The sequence below is a fragment of the Elephantulus edwardii genome, unplaced genomic scaffold (assembly GCF_000299155.1).
Source record: "Elephantulus edwardii isolate Elephantulus edwardi_28Jun2011 unplaced genomic scaffold, EleEdw1.0 scaffold00016, whole genome shotgun sequence".
Lineage (NCBI taxonomy): Eukaryota > Metazoa > Chordata > Mammalia > Macroscelidea > Macroscelididae > Elephantulus > Elephantulus edwardii.
The window spans coordinates 16,750,938-16,764,606 of NW_006399766.1; the positions used below are offsets into that span (position 1 = coordinate 16,750,938).

The following is a 13,669-nucleotide window of genomic DNA, read 5'->3' on the forward strand; positions in this document are numbered from 1 at the left end:
AACCATCCTAGAACAAGTGCTCCTTGGAGGCAAAGATAATAAAGCTCCACCTCACATACTTCCAGCATGCTAGGAGGGGTTATCCCTAGGAGAGGGACATGATGCTCAGAAAGGCAGAGGGTCCGCGAAGGAAAGGAAGACCCTCAGCCAGGTGGATTGACACGGTGACTGCTGCAATGGGCTGTAGTGTGTCAGAACATGTGAGGATGGCACAGGGTATGACAGGGCTCAGTTCTGTTGTTCACACAGTTGCTATGGGTCATACTCGACTCAACAGCAATGTATATATTTTACATATTATATCAACAATAGCTTTTCATCTTTGTTGTGTTGTTGACCAAGTAGTTTAGTGGTCACTCCATGCATGGACAGAGATCTCCTTAAATATCCGAAAGCAGAAAGTCACCATGTCTTTGCTGAGCTGTTCTGTGTGTTTATTCAGACTTGCCTTCAGCACTCAGCCAAGTAGTTGAGAACTCTGCCTTAGGCTTCCCTCCCTGCTTGTGCAGAACCTTAAGGTCAGCCAGTGGTGAGAGTTGAGGACTTTGTAACCGCTTTCCTAAGCATTTTCATAGCCCTGGCCAAGCACAGAGTCTTACTCACATGCATAGAATTCTAGTAGTTTACCATGGATATGCTGGAATTTCCCAAAGCCCACTAATGTTATTTCATTCCCGATCTTTTCCTTTAAAGTGGTTCGTCAGCCTCCTGTTATCTGCTATTACTACCTCAAACAGCTGTGATGTTAACCAATCCAGGCTGATTGTTTTCAATAAACACCCCTAGGAGAAAAAGGCTGTTCATACTGCACTAGTTTTGAATGAAGTCAAATAAGATACGCCTTATAAGTGAAGTTTCCCAGGAAGCTTCCAGACAGGTCAAATAAGTTCACTTCTCTGCTATTGGGGCTTTGAAATCTCTCTGGTTTCATTCGTATCCTCTGGTATCTGTTAAGTTGCTGGCTTTCATTGTGATTACATACTGTTGGTTTTCAAAGCTATTATAAAGCTGAGAAGAGTTGAAATACCAAAAGTACAAATGCTACAAAACTTCTTGTTCCTACCCATATTTTGCTATTTATATTGAAGTAACACTGTCTGGGTTGTTCCAAGTTTGAGGGTAATTTCCAAAGTTCTAAAAAAATTGTTTTAAACATTTTTTATTGGTGTCTTTCTTGGAGTTTTTGAGGACTGAGTCACTGAAGATCTTTACTCCATCATCATTCTTGATGAAGCCATATGGATCTGAAATGTTTAACCCCTACCATTTTCTCCTTTTTTGCTTCAAACGTGTTTTCTAGCGAATGAACTCAATAACAGTATCATAAATTAATATGGATGTATAATCCATCAACAGAGTAAAAGGATACAAGAGTTAGGACCCCTGTCCTTTACTGTACTAATACGAGCATCTCTTAGCCATGAAGCAGTGTTCAAGTGGAAAACATGCGTCTCAAAACTGTTGGTGGTGGTGGTGGTGATGGTGGTAGTTGTTATGTGCCATCGAGTCACTTGCGACTCATAGCGACCCTATGTACAAGAGCCTTAAACACCGCTCTATCCTATGCCAACCTTGCCGCCTCCAACACACTCATTCCCACCACTCCACTCACAGAATCAATCCATCTCATCGAGGGTCTTCCTCTCCTGCGCTGTCCCTCCACTCTCCCAAACATGATGTCCCTCTCCAAGGACCAGTTCCTCCTTGCAACATGCCCAAAGTATGCCAGACAGAAGCTTCAGAATCCTTGACTCCAAGGAACATTCGGCTTCAGCCTCTCCAGGACAAACCTGTTTGTTCTCCTAGCAGTTCATGGTATATTCAACACTCTTCTCCAGCACCACAGCTCAAAGGCATCAATTCTCTTTCTATCATCCCTAGTCACTGTTCAACTCTCTGATGCATACCACGTAATTGCAATGACTATAGCCTGGATCAGGTGCATCTTAGTCTCCAGCTTGACGTCGTTGCTCTTCAGTACTCTTGAGAGGTCCCTCACAGCTGATTTTCCCAATGCAATTTGTCTCTTGATTTCCTGGTTGATGGTACCAAGAGTGTTGACTGTGGAGCTAAAAAAAAAAAAAGCCATTACAAATGACCATGATTCTAAAGAGGAATACTAGATTATGCGATGTAAAACTTGCTTAATGTGTTATAAAATGAATTTTAAGATCCTTGGCCCACAATGGCTCTCCAGTCTATGGAAAGATAAATCAGGAAATATAAGTGATGAGTAGGATTATTTAAAGACTGTCACAATATAGTGAGCTCTCATGGTCTAGTGCCAAGAAGCTACACTGAAATCCCAAAGGCACACGGTTCAAGGGCATCAGCTGCTTCACAGGAGAAGGATGGGCAATCTCTTGCTGTGCAATCAACTGCTTCTGAAAACCCACTGGAGGGTCAGCTATGGGTCGGTTCCAACTGTACAGTACACAACAACAACATCACAATATGATGATCCACACAGTCAAATGCCTTTCATAGGTGGTTGGTAAGTGCCATTGAGTCGTAGGTGACTCATAGCGATTCCATGAATGAAAGACTTCAACACTTGTGTGGCTTTCATCCTTTGTCCAGGTTCATAGGGTTTCTGGAGGCAAGCTATTACGGAAGTGGATGCCACTCCTGCTTTCAAGCTTGTTTTAATCAGGAAGCTCCACCAAACACAGTCCACCATGGGTAACCATTCTTGCATTTGACACATTCCTGGTGAATTCCAAGTAACAACCAGATAGGGAACTGGTATAGACATCCCACAAGACTGGACGGAGGTAAATGAAGATGGATAATGTGTGTGACTGTTACTATGACCACATTGTGATTATGTAGACTATGAATTTTATAGATATGGAACAAATAGAGCCACAGCTGAGGTTTTATTATTTAAATAAGCTGTTGTCATCTATGCTTGGAAATTTTATTTGTAATTGTTAACCCTTCCTTCCCCCCCCAGCAACATTAGCATATTTTTTCTCTATGCTTCTTGTCCTCTACTTGCTAAGATTTTTTATGCTGTTGATGTTAGAACCACCATTGCATCTAAAATTATGTTTGTTAGGTTAATCAAGGTGGGCAATGGTCTGGAGGAGCAAAGATCATTATTATACAATTGATACTCACTGCCATCAAGCTGAATCCAACTCATAGCAACCTTCCATTTGGTTTCTCAGCTGTGAATATTAATGGGAGGAGACTGCCCGTTTTTCTCCTGTGGAGAGGCTGACGGATTTGAGCCACCAGAAACATATGGCCTTATGCTTATCAGCATAACAGACTACGGACGATGCTACTTTGTACATATTCTTGGAATGTTAAACCTACATGATGCTAGGCCCCTTGAGAACAGGAATTACGTGTTACATCAATGCTACTCAACACATGATCTACCGACAGTTTGATATACATCTATAATTAGATAAGTACATGAATTAAGAGCAAGCATATGAAACTTGTATAGAAATTTGATAATGTAATTTTTACACCCATCAACTCTATTTTTTTTAAAAAAAGAGACTTGTATTTTTCTAACTCACTGTCAGTTTTAAAAATTTTTCTCATAGCTCATTTATATTGTATTTTATAAAAGAATTGGTTCACAATGGTTTGGAGATTTTTTTTTTAAAAAGTCCTTCCCTGTTTATTTTGACAAGCATTGTCTGTCCTAGCACTGTCTTCAAGATGTGAAACGTTTATACTGTGTTTTGGGTTAAGGCCACTCTTCACAGATTAATTTGAAAGCCTGGAATACAATTCTAGAATACAAGTGACAATATGGGCAAAATATTGTCAGTGAAATGAAGATGTAAGAAAAGAAACGGGAAAATAAATCATTAGTGGTAAATTACCAGTAACATTTCAAGCACCAGCAGATAAAAAAATTTATTAAAAAAATTAAAAAGTCCTATAGTATAGAAGGTATTATCTTGTGAGCCCCTAATGGCTGGACTCCTAAGACACAGAAAGAAGTTACAAAATGTAATTTTGATCTGAACATCTTGAGTCTAAGATGAAGTCACTTGTGCTAAGTTCCCTGTCAGCAAACTAAAACTTGACCAAGTTTTTATTTCTTTTTTAAAATTTTTTTTATTAATTTTAATAAACGTTTACAGAGATTTTGGATTTCCATTCATTCATTGTTGAATTTTTATCCCTGCTCATCCCTCCTCCCCACCCCACACCCCAGTTCACTCTTCTCTTTGAAAAATTCTTTCATTGGTATCCAATACCGCTCAAGTACACTCCACTATGCAACCTTCATTCTGGACACTTAAAAATATGAAACACTTCACGAATTTGCACATCATCCTTGTGCATGGGCCATGCTAATCTTCTCTGTATGGTTCCAATTTTAGTATATATGCTGCCGAAGCAAGCACTAAGTTTTTATTTCAATCTTAATATTTAATCTTCTCAGAAAGTTATATCAACAAATACATTCTTGCTGCCTCAGTTATGCTATACAACCTAGTTATAAAAGCATCCAATGTACCATGTAAGAACCGTAATATGGTATGAACCTCTCTTTGTTCAGAACCAACTTCCTTGTTCGTATACAACTTTGCACACATAGTGTTAGTTTCTTCCACTTCTCTTTCAGAATTCTAGTATGACTTTCAAACTAGATTCTGACCAATTCATGAATTGCTAAATAAAGCCAATGAGTTCAAAGAAAAATTAATGCTTTGTTGGAAATGTCTTTTAACAGTTTATTTCAGAAGCCTAGCTCTCAATTAAAAGTTGTTGGAGAATTGCTTATTCTGGTACACTGAGGATTAATTCATTTCCTTACTATAAAGTGCAAAAAGCAAGAGATATTATAATTACAAAAGGGTAAAACATACATATGAAAACAGCCTAGAAGGCAATAAAAATGATAATAGCTGTGTTGAAATTGTGGCATTATGGGTGGTTTTATTTCCTCCGTTTTTCAAACTTTTCACGACAATACCTCTATAATTAAAAAAAAAATCAAAGGCACAGGTTGTAAACAGATACTTCACAAAAGAAATTCAGCCAATTTGCAATCATAGAAGACCATTCACACTAAGAGTATTAAAATGTATTAAAACAAGGTTGTTTTAATATGTAATAAAACACAGTTGTGTAAAACTTTCCACATAATTGGGGGGAAACCCTCTTTTCACACACACAAACACACACAATCATGCAATACTGTTGAGGACAGAAGAGATACAGACACTCAGATACATTGCAGTTGGCACTGCAAATTGATTTGACTCTTATTAAAATAACTATGCACGCACACAGAGGCAATCATTGGGTTACAAATTTCCAAGTTACTTACAGTATGACTCAGCAAGAAAACGACTGGATATAGTTGACCAATTCAGCAAAGGGGCAGAATACAAGATCAACATACAAAAATAAATTGGATTTCTCTACAGTGACAAAGAGAATACAGAGCCGGAGCTAAGAAAAGCAATACCAATCACAATAACTAATGACAAGATTCAATACTTGGGAGTAAATTGAACCAGAAACACACAGGATCTATTCAAACAAAATTACCAAACATTACTACAAGAAACAAGAGAGACCTGGAGAAATGGAAGAATATAGGGTCACTATGAGTCACAAACGACTCGACGGCACATAACAACAACAATGCTAAATAAGTGCTTAGTCATATTATATAACTAAAATGTAATCCCGTCAAAAGTTGAAGTATTACAGGACTCTACACGTGAGCAAGGGCCTGCGGTGATGAATGAAGAAGTTTAAGCTGCTGTGAAAGAATTAGCAAAGAACAAGACCCAAGGAATTGATGGCACACAAATTAACATATTTCAACAAATAGATGCTGCCCTGGATGCACTCACCACGTTATGCCAAGAAATCTGGAGGGAAACCACCTAGCCAAATGACTGGAAGAGATTGATATTTGCTCCCATTCCAAAGAAAGGTGACCCAACAGAGTGCCAAAATTATTGAACAATATCATTAATATCACATGCAAGAAAGATTCTGCTGAAAATCATACAAAAATGACTGGAAGAGCCCATCAACAGAGACTTACCAGATGTGCAGGCTGGGTTTAGGAAAGACATGGTACTAGGGATATTATAACTAATGTTAGCTGGGTCTTGGCTGAAAACAGAGAGTCCCAGAGGAGTGCCTATCTGTGTTTCCTTGACTATGCAAAATCGTTTGACTGTATGGATCACAACAACCTGTGGCTGATTCTAAGAAGAATGGGAATCCCAGAACACTTGATTGTGCTTATGTGAAACCTGTATTTGGACCAGGAGGCAGTCATCAGAACAGAGCAAGGAAACACTGCATGGTTCAAAATTGGGAAAAGTGTATGCCAGGGATGTGTCCTATATCTGTATCTTTTCAATCTATATGTGGAACGGATTATCTGGGAGGATGAAAATGTGGCGTCAGAATCTGAGGAAGCCTCATCAACAATCTGTATTATGCAGATGACACAATCTTGCTTGCTGAAACTGAGGACCTGAAGCGCTTGCTGCAGCCTTCAATATGGATTGAAGTTCAGCATCAAGAAAACAAAGATTCTCACCACTCAGCTGATTTGCAGCATTAAGATAGATGGTGAAGAAATTGTTAACAGCTTCAGTTTGCTTGGCTCCACAATCAACACTCTTGGTACCAGTAGCCCAGAAATCAAAAGATGAATTGCATTGGGAAAGTCGGTCATCAGGGAATTGTCCAGAGTACTGAGAAGCCATGATGTCAATCTGGAGACTAAGGTGCGCCTGATTCAGGCTATAGTCTTTGCAATCACTTGCTATGCATCAGAGAGCCGGACAATGACTAGAGATGATAGAAAGAGAATTGACGCCTTTGACCTGTGGTGCTGGAGAAGAGTGTTGAATATACCATGGACTGCTAGGAGAACAAAAAGGTTTGTCCTGGAGAGGGTGAAACCAGGCAAGGATTCTGAAGCTTCCTCTGACATATTTTGGACATGTTGTAAGGAGGAACCAGTCCTTGGAGAGGGACATAATGCTTGGGAGGTTGGAGGAACAGTGCAAGAGAGGAGGACCCTGGTGGACATAGATGTGTCAGAAACAATAAGGTTGGCACAGGATAGAGCAGGGTTCAGAGCTGTTGCACACAGGGTCGCTATGAGTCACAAGGGACTAGACAGCACATAACAACAACACACTTGATGGGCAATAACAAAGATAAAACATGTGGCTTGGTGGATAAGAAGGTGTGCTACAAACACAAAGACAGGCAGTTTAAATCCACATGCTGCTCTTCATAAGTGAGCTGGGCAATCTTCTCCCACATGATTTACAGCCTCTGAAAACCCACTGAAGGATCAACCACGAGTAGGTTCAGACCCGATGGCACATAATAGCATCTCAAAAGACTGGAAATGAATAGCACAGAATTCATTGAGTCAATATGTATGGAATAGAAAAGGAAAGTTCTTTCTGCAAATCCAAGTAAAGTTCGGTAAATGCACACTGAAGTAAATGTACAGTAAGTGCTTATGCATTTATCCTATAGAAAAGCAATAAACTTCAAGTCTCTTCATGTTTATACAAGTACATGCCACAGTTACTTTGATGTCCTCAGTATAAAGGCACATTAATATCAGTTTTTAATAAGGAGTAAGAGTGATATAGTGAATATTTCATTTTGAGGAGTTGGCGAAAAGATTATTTTTAAGTTTACTTCAAAGGAAAAGGATGAAATAATAAAAGATGAAAGACTGATTCATGTTCTCCGTGCTAGTTAATTCAGAAGGCTCCGCAGTCCTATTTTTATCTGCTGACTGCAATCTTTCTAAGATAATTGATCTAGGTTTCTGTTTTATTGCATTCGCTGTCACTCATTGCATTGTTCGTCAGATTAGAAGTGTTTGATATAAGTTTATGTACTAGGTATAATTTCACTATGTCAACCAGCCTTTGTTCATCTCTCACTGCCAGCTGATGGCTTAAAATTGGCTCTCTAGGAAATTATAATTCATTACTAGCTAACTATACCATTAAAAAAATAATGGGGGAGGAATTTTACCTACTATTTCAAATGTAATTCCACAAACCCTCAGTGCTCAATTCTGTGGCAAGATTAGTCTGCTTGACTTTTAAGTTATTGAGTTGGTTCATTACAATTTTAAGCAAATAAGGTTGCTGTTTCATTATCTGGAATTAGGGCAACAGGAGATATATCTAAAAGAAATCTAAGGACATCAGTGGTGTTTCCAGGATCCAAGTGGGTAAGGAGTACAACATGATCAAATCCAGTAGCATACAGGACAAGTTTAATTTTGTGGCCCTAGTACTATTCCAGAGTTCTGGTGGCCTGGAGGATAGGGGGTTTTGCTGCCAATTCAAATGCAAGTGGTTTGAACCCATTCTCTGCTTTGGGGGAGCAAAGATGAACAATCTCATCCTGTGTGATTTATAGTTTCTGAAAATTTGCTAGAGTCAGCTATGAGTTGTTTCTGACTCAGTGGTAGATAACAACACTCCAGGTCAGACTATCAAATTGAACTAAAGGCCATGATTGGGATATATACATAGTTTCATATTTATAAGCTTACAGGATTGGTTCTGAGTTTCTTGGTTCTAACACCTAGTTAGATGGTAGTGGGAGTCAAGACTCATAGCAATCATCAAAGACATGCCTAGTCAAGACTGCAGGTTGTGTGTCCAATACCTGTATTACTAAGTGCCCCTCCTAGACACATCTCTGGTAATCCCCTTTCATCTCAAGTCTTCCTAAGCAAAAAGTCATGTGACAGGTTTCTGGTCAAAAGAACCCCAATGGCATCTGAACCTGTAGCAAAAACGGAAATGGAACGGGGCTCTGCCACAGAGCTCAGCCTTTCTCTCTGAAGCCAAATGCTTGAGATTTTAAGCTCTGATACACCTTTTGTGTGTGTGACAAAGTGGCAGAGACAAAAAAATACGGCCCCAAGCACCTGTTAACCTGAGCTCACAAAAGGAATGTTCATCCAAGTGCACTGGAAAACCATAGGTCTCCCCTGAAAAGCAGGGCATGGAGGGAAGCTTTTTCCCAACTCCCTCCTAATGTTCCTTGTCAAACAGTGAGGGCAGAAGAGTCTTTAAGGGGGGAGCTGATGCATGGGATTCAAGGGACAGACCAAAGATACCTCAGGAAGAATTTGCTTCAGATGACTTCTCTGAGAAGAGGTGGCAAGTTTGTCTTCCTCAGAAGTCTTTAACCCACAATCCCCCTCCCCAGACAGCAAGGTGGCTGGGGCCTCCCATCCAGTTGCAGAGCTGGAAACTTTTGTGTTTAAATTCAAACAAGCTTATCTAGACCAGGGAGGGATGTTCAGGAAATGGGCAAGAGGCAAGGACAATAAATAAAGTGCTCATTACCGTGAAATTTGTCAGGTTCTTTAAGAAAAGTAACTATCAAAAGAATGCTGCACAATAACTTACCCCAGGAGAGGGAAATCAAAGTCTCACAAATTCTTAATCTTCCTGCAAGACAGAAAATAAGGCACTGGCTATAAGCAGTATGAGAGAGCACCTGTTGGTACGATAAGCATTACATTAGGATGGACTGTGGTTTGCTTCCATTGGACATAGGACATGGAGTCAGAACTGGCTCGATAGCACCTAATGACAATGTAGAAAGTGAAGGAATTCTGGTGGCGACGGCACATAACAACAACAACAACAACAACAGTGGTTAAATGGTTGCCTGCTAATCAACAAGTCAGTGGTTCCAACCCACCCAGCTGATCTGCAGCAGAAAAGACCTGTAAAGATGGTTGTTTTCAGGTTCCATCAAGTCTGTTGCAACTCATGGTGACCCTGTGTACAACAGATGAACAATCTCTGCCCAGTCCTGCTCCCTGTTTACAATTGCTGTTCTGCTTGAGCCCATTGGGACAGTCGCTGTGGCAATTTATCTCACTGGGAGGAGGGGTGTCTTCATTTTTCCTGACTCCATTTTACCAAAGGTTATGTATGCCCTTCTCCAGGAACTAGCCTTTCCTGATAAGATGTCACTGAACCATCCTCACTGCTAAGGATTGTTCGGGCTGAACTTCTTCAAAGATGGCTTTGTTTGTTCTTCCGGCAACCTGGTATATTCTATATTCTTTGCCAACATCGTGAGTCAAAGGCATTAATTGTTCTTTAGCCTTCCTTATTCATTGTCCAGCTTTCACACTCCTATGAGGCAATTGCAAATGCCGTGACTGGAATCAGGTGCACTTTAGTCTTGAAAATGACAATATGTCTCTTCAGGGGTCCTTGGCAGCAGGTTTGCCTAACACAATGCATCTGATTTCTTGACTGCTGCTTCCATGGGTGTTGACTATGGATTTAAGTAAAACGACATCAAGAACAATTTCAAACTTTTCTCTGTTTATCATGTTGATGATTAGTCCTATTGCAAGGATGTTTTTTCCCCTATGTTGAGGTGATCTATATTGAAAGATAAAGGGATTTTGTTATCATCTTCATATCTTCCTCACTTTCAACAAACAAGTTTGTGTCATCTGCATATCATAGGTTGTTAAATTGTTGATAAGCCTTCCTTCAAACCTGATGCCACATTCGTCTTCCCATAATCTAACTTGTAAGATTATTTGCTCAGCATGTAGATTGAATAGGGATTGTACAAGGATATACATCTTTCCTGATTTTAAACCACACAGTAACCCCTTATTCTATATGAATGATTGTTTCTTGACTATGTATAGGTTCATCATGAGCACAGTTATGTGCTCTGGGATGTTAGTCATAACTTGTTATGACCCACACAGTCAAATGCCTTTGCATAACCTATAAAACATACGTAAACAGTTTTCTGCTTCCAGCCTTTTTAACATTTTAAAGATGCCACAGAGAAATATTATCATGTTGGCTTAAATAAAAGCAAATTGGGGGGAAGTTTATTGAAGTATAGAGATACCCTGGGCCAGGGAATCTCTTGACACAATGAAAATTGACACTCTACCAGACTAGGGGAAAGTATATTATTTTCTTTTCCTTTTTTTTTTGGCAGTTTTTATGGTTTATTTAGCACAAATAAAATGTGCAAACAAACTTTCTGGTCATTTTCTTCACTGCGCAGTCTGTCATTGGGATTGATGACGCTAACGCCCAGCCGGGCTGCTCTTTGCACAATGGCTTTGTGGTTCTTGGAGGAAACATCGTGCGCGATCTCAGCACAGGAAGATTTGTTGCACATCAGCAGCACCTCCAGCTCCTTGACACTGTGGACTAGGAATGTGCAGAAGCCACTGGGCAGCATGTGCTTTGTCTTCTTGTTGCTCCCATAACCAGTGTTGGGCGTCAAGATCGGGCCCTTAAATCTTCTCCAACAAATGCTGGCGAGGTTGTGGAGAAACTGGAACCCTGATTCACTGTTGGTGGGAGTGTAAAATGGTGCAACCCCTGTGGAAAGCAGTATGGCGCTTTCTCAAAAAGTTGCAAATAGAGATAGCATTTGACCCAGCAATTCCACTACTGGGAATATACCCTGAAGAGACCATAGCTGACATCCAAGCAGATATATGCACACCCATGTTTATTGCAGCTTTGTTCACAATAGCAAGGAGTTGGAAACAACCTAAGTGCCCATCAACAAACGAATGGCTAGAGAAGCTGTGGTATATTCGCACAATGGAATACTATGCTGCATTAAAAAACAAGGAACTCATGCAATATTATTCAAAATGGTTGACTCTGGAGAACATTATGCTGAGTGAAATATCCCAGTCACAAAAGGACAAATATTACATGATGCCACTGTTGTAGAATGGGACTGTCCTTGGGGTTGGGGAGAGACTCAGTAAGATGGGTTCAATAATGTATACTGCACTGAAACAGAGGAGGGAGAAAACTGTTTAAAAGAGATATATAACTAGGTATTTCTGTCATCACAGGAGACTAGAGCGAGGGCCACATGGTGGAGGGGACCTGGGGGAGGGTTTGTAAAACAATGAAAGAATCTTTTCTTTTACTTTTCCATAATTTTTGGACTTATGTACTTATAACTTGTTAGTCAAATTTGTGTCTTCTAGGTTGCAACACCCCCATGATACATCTTCAAGAATATGTACATGTACAGCCAAGCACAATCAATAAGAGTGCATCTGAATTCCAAAATCAATCTCCATAATAGTCTATGTGTTTCCTACTGCCAAAGGGGCCCTTTAGAGTAGTGAGAGAAGATCTTCACCCTGAAACCCACAGCGTCCCTTTTCAGCAGGAAGTAGCTAAGAGAATACGCCATCCCCTTTTCCTTATGACTCAGGGTGAAGTCTCTCTCAGGGAGGAGTGATAGGGAATGGCAAAGGACACACTGACAAAGAAGATTAATCAGAACTGGCTTTGACAAGCACTGTGGCATTTGGACAAGAACAAACTGGGAGGAGGGTAGAGAGAATAGTGCAACAATGAATGGATGGAAACCCAAAATCTCTGTAAATGTTTATGAAAATTAATAAAATATAGAAAAAAAAGAACAAACAAAAAAAATAAAAAAAGAACTTAAGATGAGAGACTTGATCATACTTAATGCAAATAAAATGAGGATAAGAAAGAAAAAAAAAATCTTCTCCAAACCCTGTTGTCGATGCCTCTGGGCTTGCGCCAATTACGCTTAATTTTGACATAACGGTCTGACTGGTGGCGGATGAATTTCTTGGTCCTCTTTTTGATGATCTTTGGCTTCACCAGGGGTCTGAGGGCAGCCATTATGCCAGTGGGAGATGACAGCCACCTCCGTAGAAAGAGCGGAAGGAGAGAGAAGGGCCGGGCGCGAAGACCGAAAGTATACATTCTTAAACTGTTAGAGTGCGAAATATAAGTTACAAAAATAATCACTGATGAAAAAGAAAAACCCAGAAGGATTAAAGGCTCAATCACTCACTCATTCACTCATTACTGTTGAGGAGAAAACCATTCATAGCCCGCCCTCTAGCAGGTTTTCAGAGGCTGTATACTGAATGGGAGGAAATTGATCATCTTCGGAGCAAATGGTAGATTTGAACCACCTGCATTTGGGCTGGCAGAGCAATTCCCTACCCACTAGGCCACCAGAGCTCCCTATAGTTAAAGGCAGTGAGCTAAAAGAAGATAATTTGGCAACCATAGATCCATAGCACATAAATGGTAAAAAGCACATGTTATTTATTACATATGGTCCTACGATGATGACAAGACTTTCTTTTTCCTGGTAGTTCATTAATAAAATTGGTTTCTCAATCAAGTCTGTTACTAGGGGTCCATTGCAAAGATCTATACATAATGAGATGTATCAAGACCTTTCAGGCACAAACTATCACATCTTGCATTATGTTGTTGTTGTTGTTGTTGTTGTTATGTACCAATGAGTTGGAAGCAACTCATAACAGTGGGTTTTCAGAGGCTGTAAATTACATGGGAAGAGATTGCTCATCATTCTCCCACAGAACGACTGGAGGATTAGAACTCAATGTCTCTGGGTTGACAGCCCAACTCCTTATCACTAAGTCACCAGAGCTCCTTCATCTTGTATTATAGTTTGATTATAATAGAAAATACCCTTCGTAGTAGATTGTGTTATTCTACACCTATAAGACCTCAGCAAAAAAGGAAATGTAGTCTTAGGGTATACGGCCACGTTAGCCCAAACATAAAATCCAACATGGATTGAAGACTGTTTTTAAGACTTTAAAAATTAAATCTAAAAT

General features: G+C 39.9%; 1 protein-coding gene across 1 annotated transcript; it reads right to left on the minus strand.

Annotated features, from left to right (window-relative positions):
• Positions 1–9,449: 9,449 nt before the first annotated feature.
• LOC102857471 (60S ribosomal protein L32-like) lies at positions 9,450–12,692 on the minus strand. The gene is made up of 4 exons (XM_006881878.1): positions 12,561–12,692; positions 12,486–12,508; positions 11,038–11,305; positions 9,450–9,458 (listed from the first exon to the last, which is right to left on the minus strand). The coding sequence occupies exons 1-4, from the start codon at positions 12,690–12,692 to the stop codon at positions 9,450–9,452; spliced, it is 432 nt and encodes a 143-aa protein (XP_006881940.1).
• Between the last annotated feature and the right edge of the window lie 977 nt (positions 12,693–13,669).